This window comes from Pundamilia nyererei, unplaced genomic scaffold (assembly GCF_000239375.1).
Source record: "Pundamilia nyererei isolate P.nyererei 1_Seehausen unplaced genomic scaffold, PunNye1.0 scaffold00081, whole genome shotgun sequence".
Taxonomy (NCBI): domain Eukaryota; kingdom Metazoa; phylum Chordata; class Actinopteri; order Cichliformes; family Cichlidae; genus Pundamilia; species Pundamilia nyererei.
This window is the reverse complement of record NW_005187482.1, coordinates 268,926-293,342: the sequence shown is the minus strand read 5'-3', so window position 1 is coordinate 293,342 and position 24,417 is coordinate 268,926. Positions and strand designations below refer to the sequence as shown.

General features: G+C 42.0%; 5 protein-coding genes across 7 annotated transcripts; 2 read left to right on the top strand and 3 right to left on the bottom strand.

Annotated features, from left to right (window-relative positions):
- Window positions 1–438: 438 nt before the first annotated feature.
- Window positions 439–2,701, bottom strand: rrp7a (ribosomal RNA processing 7 homolog A). Its single transcript, XM_005737964.1, has 7 exons — window positions 2,562–2,701; window positions 2,247–2,389; window positions 2,014–2,139; window positions 1,802–1,925; window positions 1,006–1,103; window positions 713–920; window positions 439–619 (listed from the first exon to the last, which is right to left on the bottom strand). The coding sequence occupies exons 1-7, from the start codon at window positions 2,623–2,625 to the stop codon at window positions 534–536; spliced, it is 849 nt and encodes a 282-aa protein (XP_005738021.1). The 5' UTR covers window positions 2,626–2,701; the 3' UTR covers window positions 439–533.
- A 559-nt stretch (window positions 2,702–3,260) lies between these two features.
- poldip3 (polymerase (DNA-directed), delta interacting protein 3) lies at window positions 3,261–11,813 on the bottom strand. Its single transcript, XM_005737963.2, has 10 exons — window positions 11,682–11,813; window positions 10,982–11,082; window positions 10,472–10,899; window positions 10,333–10,377; window positions 10,150–10,227; window positions 9,805–10,029; window positions 7,918–7,995; window positions 7,660–7,789; window positions 5,468–5,534; window positions 3,261–4,478 (listed from the first exon to the last, which is right to left on the bottom strand). The coding sequence occupies exons 1-10, from the start codon at window positions 11,747–11,749 to the stop codon at window positions 4,262–4,264; spliced, it is 1,437 nt and encodes a 478-aa protein (XP_005738020.2). The 5' UTR covers window positions 11,750–11,813; the 3' UTR covers window positions 3,261–4,261.
- A 943-nt stretch (window positions 11,814–12,756) lies between these two features.
- fam234b (family with sequence similarity 234 member B) lies at window positions 12,757–19,948 on the top strand. Its single transcript, XM_005737962.1, has 13 exons — window positions 12,757–12,870; window positions 14,256–14,804; window positions 15,148–15,252; window positions 15,868–16,035; window positions 16,137–16,252; window positions 16,443–16,593; window positions 17,436–17,577; window positions 17,748–17,948; window positions 18,322–18,400; window positions 18,526–18,693; window positions 18,844–18,964; window positions 19,055–19,275; window positions 19,359–19,948. The coding sequence occupies exons 1-13, from the start codon at window positions 12,834–12,836 to the stop codon at window positions 19,359–19,361; spliced, it is 2,061 nt and encodes a 686-aa protein (XP_005738019.1). The 5' UTR covers window positions 12,757–12,833; the 3' UTR covers window positions 19,362–19,948.
- Window positions 19,949–20,020: 72 nt separating this feature from the next.
- Window positions 20,021–21,296, top strand: smdt1a (single-pass membrane protein with aspartate-rich tail 1a). 3 transcript variants are annotated; one of them, XM_005737961.2, is made up of 3 exons: window positions 20,021–20,273; window positions 20,453–20,547; window positions 21,087–21,296. In XM_005737961.2, the coding sequence occupies exons 1-2, from the start codon at window positions 20,118–20,120 to the stop codon at window positions 20,525–20,527; spliced, it is 231 nt and encodes a 76-aa protein (XP_005738018.1). In that variant the 5' UTR covers window positions 20,021–20,117; the 3' UTR covers window positions 20,528–20,547; window positions 21,087–21,296. The 3 variants fall into 3 exon arrangements, with proteins under 3 accessions (XP_005738018.1, XP_005738017.1, XP_013767589.1); XM_005737960.2 differs by having other exon boundaries at window positions 20,390–20,547; XM_013912135.1 differs by having other exon boundaries at window positions 20,390–20,555.
- Window positions 21,297–21,729: 433 nt separating this feature from the next.
- Window positions 21,730–23,644, bottom strand: ndufa6 (NADH:ubiquinone oxidoreductase subunit A6). The gene is made up of 3 exons (XM_005737959.1): window positions 23,462–23,644; window positions 22,133–22,248; window positions 21,730–21,966 (listed from the first exon to the last, which is right to left on the bottom strand). Exons 1-3 carry the CDS (start codon window positions 23,598–23,600, stop codon window positions 21,835–21,837), a joined length of 387 nt encoding a protein of 128 aa, XP_005738016.1. The 5' UTR covers window positions 23,601–23,644; the 3' UTR covers window positions 21,730–21,834.
- Window positions 23,645–24,417: the final 773 nt, after the last annotated feature.

Sequence of the window (24,417 nt, the reverse complement as noted above, 5' to 3'; positions counted from 1 at the left end):
AGAAATAAGGCATGACATGACTGTGCTTCAGACATTTTGATCTATACTGACATGTTCGACCACAATGCAGATCTGTTTCATGCACAACTCAAAGGTGCTCTATAGGATTGAGATGTTGAGATGAGCTCTGACATTTGGCTGAAGATGGGTACACTGTACACACGCAGAAATACACCAAGATCAATCTATGATGTCATCACAGAAAGTTGCTGGCGCCTGCTCTGATAATTTGATGAAGTCATAAAATTGTCTACTTGTGCTTCACAATAAAAATAGTTGAACAAAAATCATAAAATTGTGATCTTAAAATTCAGGCGAAAGAGATTAGTCTTAAACTGCTGTTTTATAAAATTTCCGTACTTCATGTTGTAGCTTTACTGTGCTTCACTAGATTTACTATCATTAATGTGAGGAGCGAGAAATTTAATCATCATAAAATAAAGTCAGAATAGCAGTTTATTAACATAAAACCTTTATAATGCAACTGAAATACACAAAAGCAGTGAAATGAGAAGAAAAAACAGGCAGCTGACTCAGTAAGGTCTGAACTTCCTCTGTGCCCTCAGCAGAGCTATTCTCTGTTTATCCTCCTCAAACTTTTTCCTTAGTTCAGCGATATCTGGAAAAGAAAGAAAGAAAAGGAAACTTATTTAAATAAAACGCTTTCACAACCTCAAATGTAAACAATGTCATTAACATATCAGAGACTTACGTTCTTTCTGCGTGTTTCTGTGCTGCCAGGTGTAGAAGTTCAAGAGCTCCTTCCTCTTCTTCTTCGTTATCTCCCTCTGTAGAGTCCTCTGATTGGCTGCTTCGCTGTGAGGACGCGCCTTGGCACCCTTGTGCCCTCTCGTGACTTTCACCCAGCCCTCTTCATCTTCTTGCTCCTCCTCGGCCTCCTTCTTCTGCCGCTCCGCTTCCTGTGGACAAAACATCAAACCCACGTTGAAGCTACGCGGAGCGGACGTGTCAGCGGTGCTGAAGGAACAGCGACAGAGTTCTCACCTCTTCTTTACGCTTATCGTAGTCTTCCATAAAAGAGTCGACTTTTTGTTGCAGCTGCTCCGGTTGGATAAAGGAGTCTGTGTACTGCTGGATCCACTCTGCCATAAAGAAAATACAACACACGTGTCATACACCTCATTTGTTACAGATGATTCCAGATGTTCTGCATCATTTCTTCTCATTCTTAGGTCACTTTATGTCCCATTTGGCATCGATTTGTAGCCACTGTATTTACGTTAAGCTTGACTTTTGGCGTCTTTATAACAGATTTTTCACTCGTAAGCTTATTCACACTTATTTTTGGTCATTTGTGTCACATTTTATTATTAGTGACTCTCTGTAGCTAAATCTCTGAGTATTTTATGACACTTTTGAACACATCTTTTGCAGATACTTTTGCTTCTTTGGTTATATTTCGTATTTCTTTGTAGCCATCCACTGTGTTTGGGGCGGTTTTATGTCTCGTTTGGTTTTATTTAAGCCTCGAGCCCCGGATTGGACAGTCTCGGCCGTTGTGTCCTTGGGCAAGACACTTCACCCGTTGCCTACTGGTGGTGGTCAGAGGGCCCGGTGGCGCCAGTGTCCGGCAGCCTTGCCTCTGTCAGTGCGCCCCAGGGTGGCTGTGGCTACAATGTGGCTTGCCATCACCAGTGTGTGAATGGGTGGATGACTGGATATGTAAAGCGCTTTGGAGTCCTTAGGGACTAATAAAGCGCTATATAAATACAGGCCATTTACCATTTACCATTTAAGCCTCATACATTAAACTGTGTCACTTTAGCAACAGCCTACTTACTCTGCAGTCCTGTTTTGACTGGGCGCTGCTCTGTGCAGACCACCAAAGGCACATCATGTGGGTGTGATTTAACTGCTGGTAAACTGGAGGCGTTTTGAAATACAACATAGCCAACTTTGAAGCCCTGAAACAGACAGAGACACATAACGTGAAACTGAAATCTACAAAACATACATAAACAAACGAGCAACTGCGCAGGAACACAGGTCAACCTGTTTTTCAGCTGGTTTGAAGAACTTGGACAGTTTGGGTCCAGCCTCCTGGGAGGACCCCGGGTGGTCTTTCAGCTCAACTGACTGAATGCTGCCAAACTGCGAGAATAAATCTTTGACAACATCCTGTAACACACACATACACAAACAGTGAGAGGAAAGGCAGTGTGCAGTAGTTACTGTTTATATGAAGGACAAACAAACCACACAGAGCAGCCAGGCAGGCGCGCTACCTCTGAGCAGTATGGAGGGATGTTTAGCACGAATAAAGTCCGGTCCAGCGGTCTGTGGGAACTCTTCTCCGCTCGCACCCGGTGCTCCTTCACGTACAGCGAGTGCCTGGCGGCGCTATCGGAGCTGAGCTGTAAGGACAACACTGCGAGGAGAGACGGGAAAAAACAACACATCAGCGTCTGCTATCACCCTGTCGACATGGCAGACTACAGATCAGCACAAACTCATACACACACCAGCCGGGTTACGTAACACAAACATTTATCTACGAGGACAAAGCGGTACAGAAAAAACGGCGTAATAATTAGAAATACCCGTAAATCCTCCAGGAATAACAGAAGCCTGATTCTTGGCGTGTTTCTTCTTGGACGGCGCCATTTTGGTGTGACCTTTCACGCCGGAAGTACAACTGAATTCCCGTTTGGTACCGTTCCCCTCCCCAGATTTTCTGCTAAGCAGTTTCTGTGTTTGCTTTAAACCCACACATTTAGTTTTTAGTTTGTATTACAGCCTACCTTAAAAAATGAATTCAATGGTCAAATTTAGCCTCGACCTCTGAGGATCATTTATCGTTTATGTTGTCATATAACTTTTTTCACCAGCCTGTTCCAGGGTTTTAAATTTAGATGTTTTTTTAAATGGAAGATGAATTTTTATATCAAAATTTCAACAAAATAACTAATTACTTAAGTTATTTTCTCAGAAGTTTGAGTTGGTATTTTGAAAATTTGAGCTTGATTTAATGATTAAAGAAACAAGCCTCCATGGTTTTGCTTCCCTCAAACCAATTTCAACAACTGGAATGAATCCCTCCTTTTTAATAGTTTGGTTGTTGGTTTTACTTGTAGATGTGTATTTATGAAGTAAAACTGAAACAAAGACGGCTAAAGGTTCAGCACCAGACTTGTAAATCATTCACAAGTCCAGAACTGTTTTTAGAAAGCCTAACAGCACAGATACATAAATCAACAAAGAGATCATGATATGAAAAGCAAAGAGTCTCAGACATCATCTACAAAGCTAAATATTTAATGGTGACATTTCAGACACATCCTACCACTTTGTCTCGTCTTGCATTACATACCAAGAATGCAGTAGAACGTAAATTACAGTCTTTCAACACAAATCAGGAGTAATAATAGAAAGAATTAAACATGTTGACCATCAAGCAAAAACCAGTCACGGAGCATACGAGTCTGGATGCCACAAGAATGTTAAAACTAAATAAACTGACATATCCGTTTCAGAGCTAGCTTACTGAAGTTATTATGGTATTATGTAGCTTACGCCAGTCCCCGATTTGCAGGTATTTTCAGTTATTTTGGCATCACTTTGGGCTCAATTTAAATCATCTTCCCACATTTTAACCAAACTGTCCTTCCTAATAAAACAGACGTGACAGACGTTTGGTTTTTTGTTTTGTCTGTATATATTTTCCCCCCAATGCATTATACACTCATTAAACCCAAAGGGAAGCACAGGTAAGATAAATGAACACACCTGCATGAATATTCAGCCTTAAATATTACATAACTCTCAAGAATAACACTACCACACAGTCCTCAATTAGTCAAAGGGTTTGGGCTGGGTTGTTTTTTTTTTAACTCCTACTCTTTTGGAAGTTGGAGGCAAGCGGCAATGACGGGATATATATTAAACTAAATCAAACTGTCACTTAATATACAAAAAAAAAACAAAAACAAAAAAAACCCAAACACCCATTGCAATTAAATTTGGTACTACCCCTCCTCCACCTCTACATCGGATTAAAAGATCATATGAAACTTCCCCCCGCTCCGTTTCCAAAACCAACAGGTGACTTTTGATAAAACCCAAACAAGGATGCATGAATGATGAATTTCACGTTCACAGGAGTCATGTATATCAAATGTGTAAAAATTAGTTTCATGAGAATGTGTGCTGGCTGCTGTCAATGTGAGTGAACACCACAGTTTGAAATGAGAACACTGAGAATGCACTAACATGAACAGACAGTTTTCACTTTAGACGTGGGCTATATCTTGATGCGAAAGGCAGTGGCCTGTGAGCTGGGAGGCTCAGTGGTGGAGGTCGACTGTGTAGTGGACTTGAAGAGAGCTTTGAGGATGGTCTGGGGGTCCACCTCTGGAGTGGGCTGAGAGGAGGAACGCTGACCGGCGGGCCGTGATAAGGAGGCGGGCAGACCTTCTTTCTTTGTGCTGCTGCCTGTACCCGGAGTATCGCTGAGTCGCCTGTGGGCAAGTCAAACAGTTGTTACTGTTTTTTAAGTCCTTTAATGGTTCAAACAACACAGAGGGGTCCCCTCCCACTGAGTTCAGTTAAAGAGACAGCTGTTAGGCCAAAAGGGTTACATGCCTGACCTCTAGTGGAGAACACAGCAACAGCACCTGGTATTTACATTTCAGTGTGAAGTTAAACTTGATAACATCCATTTCTTTAAATACAAATAGCTTGTTTTTCAAAAGCAATGTAATAATGCTACTAACCAGCTCAAAATGGACTTATGGTGCTTTCCCTTATATACAGTTTGCCTCAGTTCATATTAAATATGCCCACTAAGGTCACCAAAGCTAAAAGACTGTTTTAAATGTTTGTTTTCAGACTATTCTTTCTATTCCTGGATCTGTGTGAAGTCAGTGAAAGGGGATAAGAGGACAACACGGTCATTTAAGTCTCACAGCTCTGGCTGTGAGCACAAAAGCCCCGCACACACAATGTTCACCCCTTCTGTTAATGATGGGTAGCCAATCAGAAGAAAGTTTCCTTAAGGGGGACGGGAGTCACTTTAGACAGCACCACAAGAGGACCACAATAAAATACTTTTTACTTTAGGAATGCAGTGAATGGATAGCTAATAGGTTTTAGCATGTAGATAAAAGCCAGATTATGGCACAATGAAAATATGCAAAACAATGATTTCTTTCATTTAGGATTCTTCCTATACAGAGGAAGTCTGTGAAGGGTAGAAGGATGCTGATCAGCACTGTAATGCATTTTAACCAGTTCTGTTATTTGGATTTTCACTTACCCAACACACTACATACCTTGTCTATACAAAAGGTCACATATAACAAGGATACAGTGACTCACTGCCTTTTCATGGACCGCTTATACATACTGTCCCCTCTCTCTGTCTGAGCCAACCCTGGTCTCACATGCAAACACAATTGAGTAGAGATTCATTTGAAATTAACTAAAGAAGCCTCGAGGGCTCACTCACAATAGAATGGGTTGATCAGAAGTGATGACATTTCCCTGAATATGAAGGTTACACTTCATGGGTTGGCCTGGGGGTGGACAAGAAAAGGAAAAGAACAGATGACATAAATGAACCAATCACAACGATCCTGACCACATACAGATCTGTGAAAAACTATTTGCCCCTTTCCTGATATCTTAGGTTTTTGCATGTTTGCCACACTTGAATGTTTCAGATCAAACGAATTTGAATATCACACAAAGAAAACCTGAGTAAATACAAAATGCAGTTTTCAAATAAGGACTTTGTTCACTAACGTAGAAGCTACCCAATCCTAAGGGGCCTGGTATGAAAATGTTATTGCCCTGCAAACCTAATAGCAGGTTGTGCCACTCTTGGCATTAAGAACTACAATCAAGCACTTGGAATAACTGGCAATGAGTCTATCACATCACTGTGAAGGAAGTTTGGCTCACTCTTCTTTGAATTCTTTTCATTCAGCCACACTGGCATGTTTACCAGCTTGAACTGTCTGTTTAAGGTCATGGAAAAGCATCTCAATCTGACTTGAGTCCAGACTTTGGTTTAGCCATTCCTAAACCTTAAATATTTTTTCTTTGATCCATTCAGACGTGGACAGGGCTCCATCAATTACTAGAAATCATCCTGGTCTCGAAGCAGCAAAGAAGCCCCAGACCATCACACTAACACCTAGGGCTGTTCGAAATAACGATATATATCGGATGACGATATGAAAATGTCTAACGTTTCATTTTACGCTATCATTTGTTTCTTGGTGTCACAAAATAAACTGTTTACTGCAGTATTTTTTCAGTGTTTTCATGGTCACTGTAGTGGCTAAATTCATTTCTTAAAGTTCTCTCTTTCTCCTATATTTAAAATAACCACACTACAAACGGATAAGCGACTGTTTTTACGCGTTGTCGTTAGCAACAACGACGGTAAACCCAACGTGTGGCTCCGCCGTCGGCTTGTTTATTTTCCACATAAACCTTTCACAATAAAGCTGAAGATCCTGTTGAGGTTTTGCCTTCTAAATAAACTGAGAAGACGACGAAATACATTATTCTCAGACATCAAATTTCAGAATATGCATCAAACAAATGACCTCAAAAACATGTAACTATAAATGGCGCTTACAGTCACCACGTGGATGCAGGCACAGAGAATACCAGCACGGCCAGTGAAGATGAGGCAGAACCAGGTAGATCCAAACAAAAAGACTAATCAAAACAAATCGAGGTCCTTATTTCTAAACGAGGGGCTACGTCTGTACCATGGACATGGTTTCGTTATGAAAAGTCTGACACGAACCAGAAAACTGTACTATGCAAATTATGCAGGAAACTGGTCTTCACCTCACACTCAAACACGGCAAACCTCTTCAACCACCTATGCCAGAATCATGTGAAAGAGTATGGAGAAAGTTTATGGATGAGAAGCAAAAAGGAGCCATCAGGTGCTAAAAAGACTCAAACATTAGAACAGGCCCGCAGTTCTTTAGATGGTTTATTTTGTGACCTCCTGGAAGGGCCAATGATGCACTCTTGGGAGTATTTTGGTAGGCTGGCCAGTCCTGGGAAGGTTCACCAAGTTTCCTCCATTTGTGGATAATAGCTCTCACTGGAGACCCAAAGTCTTAGAAATGGCTTTGGAACAGTCTCCAGACTGACAGATCTCAATGACTTTGTTTCTCAGCTGTTTCTTCAGATCGTGGCATGATATGTTTTTTGAGATCTTTTAGCCTTTTAGTCAGACAGGCTCAAGTTAAGTGATTTCTTGATCCAGCCGATCTGGCAGTATTCCGGTCTGGGTTTTTATAATGAAATTGAACTCATCTTTCCAAAAATGTGGTTAATCACGTTTAATTCTTGATTTAACAAGGGAGATAATTACTTTTTACAAGGGCAGATAGGGTTGGGTAGCCTTTTCCTCTAAATAAAGGCAATAATAGTTTAAAAATTGCACTTTGTTATACTTGTTTAATCTTAAAATTTAATTGATGCTCTGAAACATTTGTGTGTCACAAATGTGCAAAATATTAAGAAATCAGAAAGGAGTCTAACACGTTTTCACAACACTATATATATGATGTATAACATGCTCGCAAAACATCTCGCTGCTACAGCAGCCATTAAACTGCATGTTAAACAGAAGACTTTCATGTGTGCGTCCTTGCTCTTGGCACTCACCGTCCAAGCAGCGATTGTTGTACTTCCTGTATGCGCTCACGGCGTCCTCTTTACGGACAAACACCACTTCAGCTACGCCCACCTTCACCAGACGTGCTCGCTTCAAGGCACCGCACACACAGAACAGTTCCTGTGGACAAATATTGACAGGCATTACAAATACACACTGAATGACTCATCACGGTATTCACAGCACTCTGCACATCATTTTAATCTCAAACAAGAAAATGTTAAAGGCAAACAGAGCAATTTCCTCACCACTATGTCCTCCTCAGTGACTCGGGGATGCAGGTTGTTCACTGTTATTTTTGTCCCCTCCAAAGGACTAAAAGTAGGCTGAAATGAAAATTGACAAAACCAAACAGTCAAGTAAATGTAAATGCAGAATCACTGCAGGGGTCTATTTGATAAAGAGTCTGCAGCCAGGTTTAAAAAACAAAAACCAAAGAAATTTTTTTTATTTATTTATTTTCCATCTTGCATTCAGTATTTTCACCTGTTAGCCTTTTGCACGTTACACGTTTCCCTTTAAATGTGCAAATCTACGGATGTAAGAAGGGTTCATTGTGGTGTGGCATGGATGGCAAAAAAGGCAAGGATGGTATGAAGGCTGAGACATTTTCAGCGTTTCATTCGCAACTGCAACTAAAAACTGATGTGTGCAAATTGCAATATGTATGAAGGAACATGTGGGCAACAAAAACAAACCGGTTACCACCGCAAAAGCAGTGAGATGATTTATTACAGGGTGGAGCTGCAGCCTGTCCTCTATGGCAAACACTGGGCTCAAGCGGATTTTATCCTTTCCATGTCTGCAGGTCCGCTTGACAAGATTTCATCATGAGACAGCGAGTGCACAGACATCTGTGAGCCTGCCTGTTTTTTGGGTTTTTTTGATCACTTGGACTCGTCCACTGATATTACAGTGCACCAACTACCCCCTGTGTCCGCAACAGAGTAATACAGGCTCCAGACAGCATTTATCCAAAGTTAACAAGTATGTTTGTTACTGCAGTTGCAATCAAAAGTATAACAGTTAAAAGCCAATCAAAGTTCTTTAAACATATTAAACGGTGGTTTAAGTTTAAGCATGAAACAAACAGAAAAGATTTACCTCCACAATGTTTTACAAATTGACAGCTGTTTACTGAATTAAGAGCAACTAAAATTTAAAGGGTCTGTATGAAGACAGGCTGCTGGCAGACCTTGAAATGTGGCAGAAATGTAGCTGCAGACTGACAGCAGCTGTTGCCTTTGACTGTGTTTCTAAAAGTGGCCATAGTCTATATTCCACTACATTTTTGTTACAACATTAGTTATTTGTTATCTTGAAGATTTAAATTTTTTATCTTAAAATTACGCTAGTTATTTTTAATATTGTCAAATAAAAATCAATACTTGGGTATTAATCGATATTAAAAATATCAAATTAAGATTTAAGATCCCACAGCACAGGTGCAGACAGACACACAGCTACTCCCTTCACTAACAGCTGAAGTAGTTAACACTGAATAACACTTCAAGAGGAATTTCAGAGATCAGTAAAGCTCGCATTTCCGAATTTGATGTCAGTCCAGAGTGTGGAGAACTAATCTGAGTAAAATAAAGAGTAAAATTCAGAGCAGCAGAATCAGACGGGCCTGAAGAGCAGAGCTGAGGAGAAGAAGGGCTGCAGACTGAGGCAGAGCAGTGTGAACAGGGAAGAAATGGCAGATGTGGACAATATGATAAAATAGCTTTTCTACTTTTACAATAATTTATTAAAATGTGTTTGTTATTTTTTTTTGTAGCCAGCTGTGAGAAAAAAAGACCTTATTGCCAGGACTGCTGTTGTAGCACTATGGGCAAATGGCCAAAATATTTGATGTTGTATTGAAAATGGGAGGTATCAGTATCGAGTTTCAAATTCTAGTGTTGTGACAATCCTATATGTCACACGTCCCAGCTATATATAAAGCAATTAAAGGAAATCAATTATTTTCCTTTGTCTGGGGCATGATGCAGTTGTTATATTAGAAACTCGTCTGACTTGCTGCATCAAGCCAAAAGACCAATTATAATAATAAAAACCATAATAACACAAGTTATATGAGCACAATTTGAAAGAACACACACTGAGCTGCAGATAAAAATGAATGGATTTACCTGAGGAGGAGGAGGAGGAGCTGTTGCACTGGTTTCTGCTGTGCTTTGCTGAAGAGTCCTAGAGACTGGCTGTAAGGCTGCAGCTGAAGACCGAGTGGCAGCCAGGCTGGTAGTGGGCCGAGGAGAAGCCACAGGAACAGCGGGCCGTGGGGCCGTGTAAGCATCATTCTTAACCACCTTGGTGATGGGGGCTGACATGGAGAAAGCTGAACCTGCTGTACCAGGCTGTGTGAAAAAAAGAGACAAGACAGATAACACTCTAGTTCATGTAGGTACGCACAGCAGACACGCTGGAGTTTCTGTATAAAGGCCCACGTGTAGCCTTGTCACAGAGAAACATCTTACCCGAGATTGTAACAAATTGTTTGCAGTTGTGATCTTTAACTGTTTATTCGGGGCGTCATCATGCTCATTTAGAGTAGGCTGTAGAAAAACAAAATAATCCTTTTAGTATGATATCTTAAACCTTTAGAAATGGGCTCATAAATATCCTGTTACATTTAAATATGTCAAGAGAAACTAATCTACCTGTGTAGCGGCACGTATTCCTCCTAACATCCCTACTGGACGTTGCTGGAAAAAGAAACATAATACATTACTTAAGGAAGTTCTGACTGTATATTTCTACAAGCATACATATGGACAAGCCTGATTTATTTATTCTCACCTGGATGGTCTTAGTTATCTTTAAAGGTGGTGCAACTGCTGCTTGTGTCTGTGTCCCTCCAATGCTCCTCTTGAGGCTCAGCCTATCACGAGCATCCATCATTCTTGCATTATTGCTCAGCTGTGGCACTGCACTGGCCTTCGGACTCGGTCCTTGTGCATTAGAACCAAACTGCCTTGTATTCACACCAGCAAGATTGTTGTTGGTGTGTATCTGTATCTGCGGCACAAGCGTCTGGCTCTGTAAATGTTGTGTTACTGCTGTCTTTAGTGTGGTCGGTGCAGAGATGGTGAACTGACTCTGTCCCTGCTTGCGTGAGTTGATCATCTGACGTGCATCTTGCACCACTCCTGCTCCTCCCCTGCCACGGATTTTGAAACGAGCATCTTTCTGCCCCAGCTTCTCTCTGGCATCTTTTACTTGAAAACCTAAGGGGAGAAATTGAGAGTTTTAAGACAATGACTTTGCTTACAAAGTAACATTTACACCCACTGATCTGCTGGACTTTACCTGTGCCTCCTCCAAGCCTCTGTCTCACATCATTAACTCCAATCTTCTGTCTGGCATCAAAACTTTTCCCATCTCCTCCTGAACCTCGTCCAAACGCTGGCCTGAGAAAAACAAGGTTTCATTAGGTTCAACAACAACACAACAACATGCATTAGGGAGATACCTTCCACGTTACAATCACTTCTAGAAACACATTGAATAGGATTTTTTTTTCTCAGATGATTATGGAAACTTATGGATTATTGAAAATTATGGAAAATTTTACCCATTCCAGCTACCACATTTGTTCATTACGTGAGGACAAAACTACGATTTGTTGCCAACAAAAGCACTAGCGTGCTAGTTAGCCAAGCCTGACGAGTGAAGCTACAAACAAAATGCTGAAAGAGACGAGCAATTTAAAGACTTAAACAAAGAAATCTGTTTAGTTAAGCGGAGAGTGGTTCCGAGATTAAACTGCGTTTTCTTTGTCTCCAATATGAATGGCTTCAAATGTGAAGGCCTGCAGTTTGTTGAAGCCACTATTAGACTAGCTTTCAGCCCGTAATCGCTGCTAGCTGTAACATGCTAACGTTAGCTTACGACTGTCGAGTAGCTACAAGCAGCACTAAGTTTTCGATATGCGCTTAGAAATGTTACTACAAGTTTCGAAATCCTTAATAAACACACATGCACCAGTCTCCCCACACTCAAAATATACCTTTTCGCTGCAGCTTTGACGTTAATACGGCGCTGTCGTATAACTTCATCCAGAGAGACGTCTGCCATTTTCTCACACACTTTCCAAAAGCGCGTGCGCGCCTGAGATTTCTTGGGGGCTATGACTACGGGAACTGATTTGGGCCAAAATCCAAAATGGCTATTTGAAGAATTATGATATTTTATAGAAGATTCGAAATAGCTAACGTTGTCGTCTTCGAAATACACACAAAGACAATTAAAACACGACCGTGTTGCTACCGTAATAAATCTGTGATCGATTAGTCTTGACGAAATACGAATAGCGCGCATACCTGCATACCCATGATCCTTTGTGTCACATAGCGCAGCGATTTTACGACATAAACATTGCATATAACTATTAAAAGGGTCAGAATCTGGCTAATCGATCGTTTCTTTACTCACGGAAATAAGACAATTTGACAGAAACTAAAAAAACGCAATGGAGGAAACTTATATTTGAAACCATAATAGAGAGTGCCTGTGTACGTGGTCTATGCCCGTCCTCCACCGTAGTTGGGTCATGCCTTAAACTGATGAGTAAGGAAAATAACGACGCGGGGTGACGCCCGTGTCCTCGTACAATTAACGAGATTAATTTTTGAAAGGGCACAGGTCTGCCTGCTGAGGTGACTCGCCTACTTTGCGAGATGCCTCGTGGGACAAGGACCTTCCCCGAGTCCCAAACGCTGTCAAAATAAAAAGCTGCTGTTCTCCGCTAACATACATATATTACCGAAGGTAATAAACTTGTAATTTGAGTGTTAGGTATGGTAATTACATCGTGGGGGAGCATGCCCCAAGTTCCAAAGTGCAAAAGAACACAACGATATTGCGAAATATAGCAAATAAATATGCCGCATAAATATTTACTTCATGTATCATCTATAGGGTAATTATATCGTTCAAAAATGATGTGATGATTTCAAATTTAGCATGTAGTCAACGTCCATGATGTTTTTACACTGTTTATAAATATATAGGTACAGTTACAGACGTCGCAAAACAAGAGTTCCTCATAAACTACAAGTCCCATGATGCAAATGGTCTGGCGCAGAGCCAAACTGTTGGTTCGGTGGGTCTGTGGGTTCGTACATCACTGCTACCTCACGTCGGCTCTGTTAGAGGAGAAATGGCTGCAGCGCTGTCCCGTGCCCTCAAACTGCCCGGTAAGATGCCGCACTGATTTGTATTATTTATCAGACCAATGTGCAGACGTAACGGAGCTTAGCTTCATTGATAGTCTGTGCTCTCCCATTTCGCTTCTCAGCCTTCTCAATGTAGCGAAGTCATTTGATTTTACTGGCTTGTCATACGCAGTTGTCAGGTTTTCCGTTTTATCTCTGCCAATTTCTCGTGCCAATTTTTTAATCCTAGTCAAATCAGATGGCCGCAGTTTTTCTGTTTGTGTAGTGCAGCGTCAGAGCGGCACGTTGACGGCGCTGTGTGGTGGTGCTGAACGACGGCTAGCTGCTCGCTAATGTTAACAACCTGCTGTTAGACAGTTCACCATTAAAAAAAATCATGACAAATACATAATACAAGCTCAGACCAGACAATATCCTACTGGAAACAGTGATGCCCATCATTACCTGTATTACGGTAATACTATTTCTATTCTGTTCTGTTCTTCTTTCCATTCTTTCTTCTAATGGTATTTCTATTTAATTAAAGAAATCTGTAATGTGAAAAAAAATGCTGACAAGCATTGATGAAATAAAATAACCAAGCTAACGTCATCGTGTTATTACTATTTTTATTTTTTATTGTTGTTTTAAGTGTGTTATTGTGCAATAGGGGGGCTACAATCAAAAAAATGCCTCAAAATACAGGAATCAGAATCAGAATACTTTATTGATCCCTGGGGGAAATTATTTTTTGTTACAGTGCTCCATTATAAACCAACATTAAGACAAGACAGACAATACGCTAACTAAGAATAGTACAATATATACATATATATATACATACATAAGTCACTCATAAATAAATAGCTGGAAAAGAAACGTGTAGTTGTAGCAGTAACCAGTGTGTTAAGTGGATGCGTTAGATCCACTACTTTTCTAGTTTTGCCTCTGCCCACCTCTACAGTATGGTAGTAAAGTGGTGTATTGTATATTTATATATTAAATTAACGTTTAAATATAAGTATAGTTTTTAATACTTGCATGAAAATCCTTTGTAGTCACTATTTGCCTGAGGCCTAAAACCCACTGACGTCACAAAATGCTGTGTTTTCTCCCTTGAGATGCTCTGTCGTGCCTTTACTGCAGCCACGTTTGGTCGCTGCTTGTTTTGTGGGTCTCTGATTTCAGTTTTGTTAGCTCCTCTATAGGTGCTTCATTGTGTTTAGATCAGGTGACTGACTCCGCTATTGAATAATATCTAATTTGTTTGTGTTGAGAAACTCGGGTTGCTTTCGCAGTTTGCTTTGGGTCATTATTCTTTTGTACTGTGAAGAGCTGTCTGTTCAGTTTTGTAGCATTTGTCTGAATCTGTCTGTCATGTTCAAACCAGTGTACTCCTAATGAGCAGTTTCTGTGTGTCTTTGCAGGGAAGAAGGGCTCGGAGCTCGGGGAGTATGACCCTCTCACCCAAGCAGATAGTGATGACGAGAGCGAAGATGATGACCTTGTGCTCAACTACCCCCGAAATGGTCTCGGCAGGGATAGCTGCCTGGGCACGGGGTCTTCCAAGCTGCGCGGCGGCCGATCTGGAAGACTTGTCGGCGCGGAAGACGGGGTGCAAGACGAGGACGAGGACGAAGAGGAGGACGAGTGGAGGGAGCGACTCCCCAGCAAATCCAGGCAGGACAGGAATGACATGAAGGGAGTGCAGTACTGGAGCCACAGGGACTCGGACGGAGAGAGGAAGAGGGAGGACAGAGGGGGCCCTGGAGCAATGGGGGGTGCTGGGCTAGGGCTTCACAGTTCTGATGAACAAAAAAGGCTGAGGGTGAAGAACGCTATCCGAAGTGCGTTTTTTCTGGTGCCTCTGGTGTGTGCCACAGTGGTTGTGTTGCTCTGTGCGTTCCTGATTCCATGCCAGAAGGGAGACCTGGAAAAGAGGCTGCAGTGGGAGAAAGCACTGGGAGGGACAGGAGGTAAGAACATTAATGCACATTTAGGGACTCTTTTATTAATGCCCATCATGTAACATAGCATACAGATTAGTAGGCCTGTAGTTAGCTCCAGAGTAAACTAGGAAAAATAAACAGCCAGTGCTTGATAAGAACTCGCTCTCCTCTGCTGATATCTAAAGTGAGTGGTGCCACGATAATAAGGCTTACTCAGGAGTCGTCGAGGCTAGACAAAGTGCCTAACCCTGTAATTTTCCACCTGTCATTACACAGGCTTGTGAAACATCTTTCTACCCATCACATGCTCTGTTTACACATGAAACATTGCTTCTGTTAGTGGGTGGTGTTCATGTTTTTTTCTTTTTAGGTGTCACGCCACCCGCGCTGGCACTGTGGGATGTTGATGGTGATTCAGTGGAGGATGTGTTCTTGGGTGTTACCGAATCGACCAATGAGACCCACACCACACAAAGTATGTGCGATATGTAAATATCTTTGCAGCCTCATGCCGGTACCCATCCACAGCTGTGATCAGAAGTTTACTTACTCATCATGAGCATTAGTGTCATGGTCATTTTGGGCTTTCAGTGGTTTCTTTGAACTCTTCTTTTTCCAGGCTGGAATAATTGTACAGCACACATCTTTAATTACTTTTTTAAAAAATGAACCGTGTGCACAAGTATATATTTATTTTGCTTCTGGCATCATTCTGATTGGCTTCTGCAGAACTGGTGGAGTTCCTTTAAATTGGTTGGTTTCCAACCATGGACCCGGGTTTTTAAGTGTAGTCGACAGTAGATTTGAGGTTCAGAAGCCTAATGTTAACCTGTTTTATCCATTTCAAAACTGGTTTTGATGTGTTTGGGATCATTGACCTCTTGGAACACTGAACTGCATTTGAGTTTCAGCCGTCTAGCTGTTGATTTGAGGTGATGTTGAAGAATTTGGATGTAGTCCTTCATTATTCCATACAATTTGTGCAGTGATCCACTACCACTGGCAGCAAAAAGTCATTGAAGATGACTCTGTGTGCTTTCTCTCTCTGTAACCTCTGATATTTATACATGGTGTATGCGCTTCATCCCAGTTTACAGCGCAGTGGCCCTTTCTGCCGTCAGCGGCCAGGTGCTGTGGAAAAAAGTCATGTCAGAGGCTGTGATGTACATCCAGTGTGGTCTGCAGTACAGCACCGTGCCGTCGCCCGTGTGCCTCCTCATCTGCAAATCCTACATCATGGCTGTCAACGGCACCACAGGTCGGACTCAGTGCTGTCCCAGCTGTGCAGAAGTAAATAAAATTAATCAACTGCAAGTATTCATTTCTAAGCATTCAAATATATTTCCTTTCCCTCCACAGGAAAGAAGCTGTGGTCATCATCAATTAAGAGCATTGAATCTCAGGCAGTGTTACTTCCAGACCTCCAGGGCGACTCACACCCAGATCTGCTTGTAGCCACCCTGCCAGCGGATGACGTATGCCAGCCTCCCTTATTTCTTCATGTGCTATATTGATGCATGTTACAGTTTGCAAAGCATTTTTTTTTTGTAGTGTTCATGTAAGCACAATTCATTCATTCGAATTCATTTAACAATCATCACGAGCTGAAGAATTTACAGTTTGTTTGTATTTTTATTTATTTTTTGCCGCTTTGTGTATTTTCAGAAATTCGATCTCTCTCTGACTTTGATCTCTGGAGAGACGGGAGCGTTACTCGGACGTGCTGTGCCTTTCAACGTCACAGCTCAAGGGACGCTGATTGGTCCCTGGCTATATGAGACACAACAAGGAGTATACTACATCCTGTTTGGTCTAGGTGACGTTTCAGTAAAAGGACTAGATGTTACAATCCCTGACAATGCACTGCTTTAAATGGAGAAAATCTTGGGGGGTGGCTGTTATGAGGAAAAGCAGCTCAGAAACTTTACTAGCGGCACACATTGTTGTGTGCCTCAACGAAAGGCAGATCGGGTCCCCCCTTCATCGCAAGGGTCCCCCCTTGCGATGAAGGGGGGACCCGATCTGGCTTCCAACACCTCTCCGCCGGATCGAGCTGTACGCTCTACCTCCCCACTGCCTCCCAGAAAAGGGAAGAAGAGCAGAGGGGAGAAGAGCGGAATGTTTTTCTTTCCTATTCTTTCATTCCTCCTTTTAGATTCACTACCATGAGGTTAACTGCTTAAATACTTAAAGATTGCTCCAAAAAGAATCACCCCATGAGCTTTTCTGTGTGCTCATATTGCAAGAGTTTTGATTATAACGACACATATTCTAATATTTTTCTAGCAAAATGGGAAACAGGTGCAAACACACGGAAATCCTGTATTAGGCAAACACAGTTTTCTAACCAGGTTGAAAGTCAAAATTTGGTATGACCACCTTTATTCTACAACACAGCCTGATCTGTCTTAGGCAGATTTCTTATGATTTCATTAAGTAGTCGTCAGGAATAGTTCTCCGGGCTTCTTGAAGGACATTCACAGCTTTCTAACTGGGAAAATGATCAGATAAAATTAAGCATATTTTCATTAAATATACTAAAGTTATTGAACAACAACAACTGATTCTGAGGAGCTCATTTAAGAACTATTGAAGTGACCCTTGAAGTTATTTTAATGGTGGTTTCACAGGACCTTGTGTCATCGTGTGTTCCCTTAGGTAATGTGAAGGCCGTCTCCCTGCGAGACATCTACTTTCAGGCTACTGGAAAACTGCCCGAAACTCAGGCGCTTCGAAAGAAGGATTCAGGGTGGGAGGGCATGAAGAAGGACAATTTCTCTTCCATCATACAAATTTACAGGTGGGTGTCTGCTACTGATGCATAGATCTGTTTTCAATGTGCAAACTCTTCTTTGTTTGTTAAATAGCAAATTCATTTAACCAGCTGGCACTAAAGTAGAAAGCAGATTATTAGATATATGTTTTTGTCTAAAATAAGTCAAAATCAGATCTTTGTTGTGTCCTTTCTAGCCCACGTGACCATGACCAGGCCAGGTTCCTGCTCCCTCTTGTGGCTGGTTTTGGCAGAAACCACAACAACCTGGACACCGCTTCGAACCTGAACTCCACCAGAAGTGACTGGGTGCTGGTGTATGGAGGCAGCGTACAGTTACTGCTCCGGCAGAAGAATTTGCGAAAGAAATGGACCTACAAAACAGCTTCCAGTCAAAGGTACAGTCCTGTTTATTTTTTCCCCCCTGCAGCAACCACTTGAGGGTGGTGAGGTTTGAACAAACTGATGTGCTTGAAAGTTATATTTTGGCGAGGGGTGCCTTACTATTGCCATGAGGTGGTCTGAAGTTTTCAATAGTTCATGTAACTGTTGTTTTAGCAACTTTCTGTGTGGTAATCGTGTGATTAATGCAAAATCATTAGAGAGAAGAGCACTCAGTCAGATATGGTTTCCCTGACTTCATTTTAGCTGCATGCCCCGATCTTTGTTGTTGTTTTTTTTAAAAAAATCACATTCCACCAAAACATCTGTCCCATCCTTTGGAAAACTAGAAAAATATGGGTTCCTAAAATACTTATTTGTATGTCACAGTCAACCAGTTGCAGGACACTTCAATAGCGATGGAATCCTCGATCTTTTCATTCAGCATTCATCAAACGGAGTCATGAAGGTAAAACAAACAAACCAAAGGTTCTTTCATGCTTTTTTCCCCCTCAGGGCTGAAATTACTTTGCTGACATGTAACATCTGCTCCGATCTCACTGGTGGTTTTTCCTCCTCTTCTTTGTCTTTCAGACATTAATCATCGATGGGGCGAATGGGACCCGTTTGTGGGCCGCCGAGTTCGTGTGTCCCCATCTTCGTTTAGAAACTTCTGCAATCTCCACGTCCACGGGCCAATCCGCTTTCCTGTTCTGGGCCAGCGATCCAATCAAAGCACAGAAGAATGTTACCAAGACAACCGTAAGTCTTCCTCAGATAGAATTGCTAGGTTAATGAGAACCCAGGAAGAGGAGCCCTCTGTGACTCCGGTGCACAAGATCATTTTACTCCATTGTGCTCGACTCTGTTAAAGAGTCTTTTTTGCTAAATGTGCTCTCCGGCTGTTTATAGGTGTCGCCGGGTGTTGCCGTGGCAGAGCCTCTCATTCGAAAGCTCTACCTGCTCCATCCTACATATCCTACAGTCCTGCTGGAGCTCGCCAGTACCACAGACACAGCAGTCACATCTGCAGGTAATCGCCACCGTGCCTTTAAAAAGAAACATAGAGCAGAGCCTCTCTCTGTACTGTACTCTGTACTTTTTTTTTCTTCCTCACTGATAGTGCGCTACCAAGACCATCAGAAAGACGCATCCTACATCACAGTGTCCTCCAGTACCATGCCCAACTCTGTCCCCAGCACTTACATAGTCAAGTGTGTGAGCCTGAGAGCTGCTATCACCAAAGGGCAAACTGTGTGGATAGGAGATGGCAGCAAGACCGTGGGAGCACTTAAACCCGGTGAGGTCAGCAAGTTCTTCAGACATCTGACCTTCAGACATCAGGTGAGAAAGAGAATCGCAGGGTGCGGACAGTCAGATCTGGAGTGTCGCTAATTTTGACGAGTGAATCTCTCTCAACTCTGTAGTGAGGAGCCAGCTCTGCTACCACGACCCTGCCTCACAAGTACGCGGTACAGCCACAAGGACTTGAGTAAGGATGAAAGGGACGAAAAGCTGTGGATGACTCTGCACCGGGGCGATGATGGCAGTTCATCCACGAAGCTGTTTACATCACGTTTGATTCAAACAAAAGTCGAATTTCATTTCTGGTACTTGAGAAAGACATCTGTTTTTGTTTTGTTTTTTTAAATTGAAACTTTCTTTAAATAATTTAAGTCACATTTAGGAAGTCTGATCTTTACCTGGTTGTTTCTTCACTTGACAACAGCGGAGTAACTTAACACTTGAACGGTGCATGTCTAGCATGCATCTCTCGTAATTCCAGTATCTACTGTGTGGTACGGTCCACTATTTCAATGCATTTTGTCATGATTACTGTTCTTCTGCTCCTTGATGTTTTAGTTAGTATAAGAATTCTGTAAATATTTAATGCTGTACAGTAATTTATTGATTTGCCTTTTTGCCGTCTGAACTTTTTAAGATGAATGAACCGCTGTTTGCTAAGGATTATGATATTTAAATGTAAGCTGCAAGACAAAGTAAAGCGCAATGTATAGCCTCCGTGTTTTATTTCAACTTTGGGAAATGCAGTCGGGAAAATAAAAACAAAAGCGCGGTGCTGTTGAGTAACCACAGGGGGCGCTGTTTCCGCCCTCTTCTTGCACATCACAATTCATCTCCGGTTCGTTTTCCGCATTGCCGCTGCATCGTCAAACGCTGTAAACATGGCGTCGGCCCTCGGTCGCCTCGTCAGGCTGTCTATCCTCAGAGCCCCCCGCAGATCCCCGCTGACCCCCTCCAGTGTACCGGGGAACACCGTGACAGCGTGCCGGACGGCCGTGTGCTCATCGTCCGGTGCTATGCTCCCCAAACCCAGAAAGGTGAGTCTCATTTGCACGCAGTGTTACGAAATCAGCTCCTCGCAAGGTGTAGTCTCACGAGCGCCGTTAAATAACGTTGTTGTTTCTGTGGTGGGGTGTGTGACACCGGGGAGCAGACCCCCTTCGGCCTTATCCGGATCGCCCTGATAGTGGTACCCTTCTTGTATGTGGGGACGCAGATCAGCAAGAACTTTGCCGCCCTCCTGGAGGAGCACGACATCTTCGTCCCCGAGGACGACGATGATGATGATTGAGGGGGTCTGGAAAGCTTCAGGTTAGCAGGTATCGCTGGCTGTCGCTGTGGGTGTCACCGTGTGGCAGAGTGCACGCTCCCTGCTCCGCCTGTGTTGTACAGTGTTGTTCAGTACAGACTGAAATGTGGGAGTTACCATTGCAATTAAAAAAAAATAACATGCTTCATTAAAAGGTACCTATTAAGATTCTTTGTTTTCTATCATATATATGTGTACTATAATAGTGATGGATGCTTTTATGAAAAACACTGAGTAATCCATGCGAGTCAAAAAGAAGGAAAATCAATACATAGTCATTTTACAATCTTTGTGAGGGGTCACCAATCAGTACAATAGGTCCCCTTTGCTGTTCCTGACCAGGCTTTAAGATTGCTGCTCAGAGCTTCAGCTCTGTAATAATAAAAACATTACGCTCACATTAGCAGCTTGAATGCTTCTGTCTGCTTTATTTTTCTTCAGGCCTTTGCAGCAGTTCTTAAACATCTCATATTAAGACGTAACCGTTTACAGGCCTTTATAGTGTGAAAATAAATCAACACACTTTTTCTGCCCCTCACAGATTGTGTATTGTGTGACGATGACCACCGCCCAGCGTCAGTGAGCATCTCAGCAGATTAACACCTTGCCGGAGTCGCGTCTTTGTGCACTAGATTCAGGGTTTTTGCTGCCCCGGGCTGATCGTATTGTACTGTATTTGTCATTCACTACTCACATCTTAGACATCGATACCAGAACACAATGATTTCAATAAAATGTAATTTTCTATCAACTGTTTAAAACACTTCATTGCCTGAAATATGAAACTTGTTTGGAACAAAGCTGTTAAGTTATTCCCAGGAGCTGTTTCATGTCCAGTTTTATGGATTATACCTTCTTAAGGAGGACAAAATCCAGACTGTAAAATGTTATTTGTCCCTCTTACTGTTAGAACTTTCGGCTCAGTTTTGGTCTGGAAATGTCAATTTTCCAAATACAAGATTAAAGCTTTTCATAGCAGCAGGAAAAAAATAATAATAAAACTGATGGAATCAATAATAATAATGAAGATTAAGCTCTCACATGCTTTTCCTACTGTCTGCAGTGAAAAAGCTTTATGTTGTTTGAAACAACCCGCTCACAACAGCATCTGCACGTTCAGTCATGGTGTGCTGATGGCTTTAATTGATCCAACTGACAATATCAATAATAAAAAGAGACTGGACTATAGATAGGTGATTGTTAAGTGTATATTTACAATAAAGAGAAACAGCTGTCAAATTGGACACAACCAAAAAGCAGGTCATAGGGCAGGCCGAGAGCTGTACAGTTCATTGGTCGTGTCCCCGGTAGAATTTGGACAGGAAGTCGGTGGGGCGAGGTTCTTCAGACTCGTAGAAATAGCGCATTATGTGGGTCTTCTGCTTCCAGACGTGGATCGTTTCCTGAAGTTCCATTTTCCCCTTTAAATAGCACACACACACGAAAAACGGAGAACACCACAACACACCGTGAAGTAAACAACTCAGTGTGGCTCTAAGTTAGATTTAATCAGCACTCGGAGCCCTAAGAGACACTGCCTTGAGAAAAATCATATTTACTGTTTCTTGTCACAGGTGCTGCTTTTACCTTAATGACCAACATGTCGATCACACGGGGGTCGGTGATGTGCTTGTTCTTGTCAAACATCTCCCTAACTTTGTCTCTTCCTTGGCGTGTTGTGATGTCGAGCTGAAACATTGCGACTGCAGAGGAACAGACACAAACGGAGAGCCATTTTGGTTCTGCTACACACACTTTATCCAGGACATCATTCCTAAATGTTACTATTACAGCTGCATGAATTAAATCAATCTACAGCGGCTATTTGAAATAAAATTGTCCTACTGTTTTTGTTTTTGCAAAGTTGCCACTCATCATCATCATTATGCCATATTTGTTTTGCTACATCAGATCAGATGTCGCATCAGCATTTGTGTCTTAAACATAAGGAAGTCACTGTCAGTTTGTAATTGATTGATTTTGAAGAGGTAAATAGTAATAATATCGTAATAACAAAATGCACTGAACAGAAAGGAAAAAAGAAAAAAAAAATCACGGTGCAAGGAATAAATCTATACAGCGAACAATTCACATGTTCGAAAAGGTCTAAAGTACACATTTATTTAATCCTACTCCCTGAATGCTATTTAATAATTTACTCATCAGTGTTCCTCGATATAACATGTAATCAGACAATATACATAATTAACTATGTACTAGTCTGCACATAAAACAATATATATATTTAATTCCAAACTTGTACTGTTCCACATTTTTACACCGCATATGGATATAGGAAAATTGTTCTTTTAAAAATCCGAAGATTTAATGTACCCCTTAGATGTACACCTTAAATAAACCTCTTAAAGGATCTGATGGGTAACCGTGTAAGTAACCACCTGCTAGGAGCCAAAACAAAGTGAATGCTGAACATGGAATTCTTGCTAACTACGGGTGTTACGAAGCTGCTTTACATATTATATTCAATAAAGTAACGGGTCTTCTGTAAGCATGAACCCACACAACAACGTAACACGAATATATGCACCTCTTTTCTTTTTTTAATCGATTCTTTATTTGTTTGTATGATTTTAAGTTAAAATGTGTGGACATAAAGTACAGAGTACATAATCTTCGATGCAGCCTCATCTGCCTGGAGCCAAAATGAACGCTAGCTAGAGTCAGTATCTAAAGGTTGCTTTGAAGTCATGAACTTCCCTTTACAGTCTAGATTAAACGGAAACATCACCATCTCTATCTGACACAAGAGAGGAGAGAGTCTTTAAAACATTGTCATATTCAGGATCCTCTGTGCTAGCAGCTAATGTTAATTATTCTGCACCGCTCCATAGACGCGACCTTGACGCTCGCCTCGCTTCTTCCACACAGTTTACCCGCTACAGGGAGCACACGTACCTGTGTTGGGGACCTCCCGGTACCATGCTCGGTATAACTCCCGGACTCGGCGCTTAGCCTCGTCCAAATCACGGCTAAAAATCGGTTTAACGACTTTAGCAGCACCAGCTGCCGTCCGGGTCGCCGCTGTGGACGCCATAACTGCTACTGTTGCTATTTTCCGGTTTCATTAAATTAGTGCTGAAAGCGCTCTGCTGCCACCTAGAGGTACGGCTGGTTCAAGACATCGCTCACAAAATGAAGGGAACGCTTCATTACAGAATAACACAAAATTTGTTGAACTTCAGGGATATCAACCTGTCCAGTTAAGAAGCAGAAACCACTGTGGATCCGTTTCACTTGCTCTGGTGGAAAGAAAAGTAACAACAGGTCAAACTGGACAACCTCCTAAAAGATGGATTTACAGGTCATTCCCAGAGACTCTTGCTGTGTGCCCCCCCCCAAAAAAAAAACCCAACTGATTTTTCTCATGCTAGTATTATGATATGAGACCTGCAGTCCAGAGAGTCCATTTCATTCAGGATGGGACATGAAGGAGATATTAGTCTAAGGAGCTTGGAAAGAAGAGCGTCTGGACTTCTTTAAGTTGCTTGAAGACATTTCACCTCTCATCCGAGAAGCTTGTTCAGTTCTCATGCGAGATATTAGGCCCAAGAACCAGGACCAGGCCTGCTACAGCATCAGGACGACTACCACTGCTCTATAAAGTGACCTACAGCTGGCAACTTGTGTCCATATTTCTGACCAAATTGTGAGAAATAGATTCTGTGAGGGTGGCATGAAGGCCTGACAGCCTTTAGTGGGACCTGTACTCACATCTCCAACACCATGCAGGGGTTTTTTTTCTTTATGAAACGTATCCTTACATTAGATTAAGCACAGAACTGAAAAACACAAACGTCTGCAGGTTTTGGGCGGATACAATATCGCAGAAATGAAACGTACATTATGTGCTG

Excerpts from the sequence above, each read along its gene's own strand:
- fam234b (XM_005737962.1), top strand. The coding sequence starts at position 12,834 with ATGGCTGCAGCGCTGTCCCGTGCCCTCAAACTGCCCG. Across the intron at positions 12,871-14,255 it reads CCGTGCCCTCAAACTGCCCG|GGAAGAAGGGCTCGGAGCTC; the intron begins GTAAGATGCCGC and ends GTGTCTTTGCAG. Across the intron at positions 16,594-17,435 it reads CTACATCCTGTTTGGTCTAG|GTAATGTGAAGGCCGTCTCC; the intron begins GTGACGTTTCAG and ends GTGTTCCCTTAG.
- rrp7a (XM_005737964.1), bottom strand. The coding sequence starts at position 2,625 with ATGGCGCCGTCCAAGAAGAAACACGCCAAGAATCAGGCTTCTGTTATT. Across the intron at positions 2,390-2,561 it reads TATTCCTGGAGGATTTACGG|TGTTGTCCTTACAGCTCAGC; the intron begins GTATTTCTAATT and ends CTCTCCTCGCAG. Across the intron at positions 921-1,005 it reads ACGATAAGCGTAAAGAAGAG|GAAGCGGAGCGGCAGAAGAA; the intron begins GTGAGAACTCTG and ends TTTTGTCCACAG.
- smdt1a (XM_005737960.2), top strand. The coding sequence starts at position 20,118 with ATGGCGTCGGCCCTCGGTCGCCTCGTCAGGCTGTCTATCCTCAGAGCC. Across the intron at positions 20,274-20,389 it reads TGCTCCCCAAACCCAGAAAG|ACCCCCTTCGGCCTTATCCG; the intron begins GTGAGTCTCATT and ends ACCGGGGAGCAG.
- ndufa6 (XM_005737959.1), bottom strand. The coding sequence starts at position 23,600 with ATGGCGTCCACAGCGGCGACCCGGACGGCAGCTGGTGCTGCTAAAGTC. Across the intron at positions 22,249-23,461 it reads CCGGGAGGTCCCCAACACAG|TCGCAATGTTTCAGCTCGAC; the intron begins GTACGTGTGCTC and ends GTTCCTCTGCAG. Across the intron at positions 21,967-22,132 it reads TCGACATGTTGGTCATTAAG|GGGAAAATGGAACTTCAGGA; the intron begins GTAAAAGCAGCA and ends TGCTATTTAAAG.
- poldip3 (XM_005737963.2), bottom strand. The coding sequence starts at position 11,749 with ATGGCAGACGTCTCTCTGGATGAAGTTATACGACAGCGCCGTATTAAC. Across the intron at positions 11,083-11,681 it reads GTCAAAGCTGCAGCGAAAAG|GCCAGCGTTTGGACGAGGTT; the intron begins GTATATTTTGAG and ends TGTTTTTCTCAG. Across the intron at positions 10,900-10,981 it reads GAGGCTTGGAGGAGGCACAG|GTTTTCAAGTAAAAGATGCC; the intron begins GTAAAGTCCAGC and ends TTCTCCCCTTAG.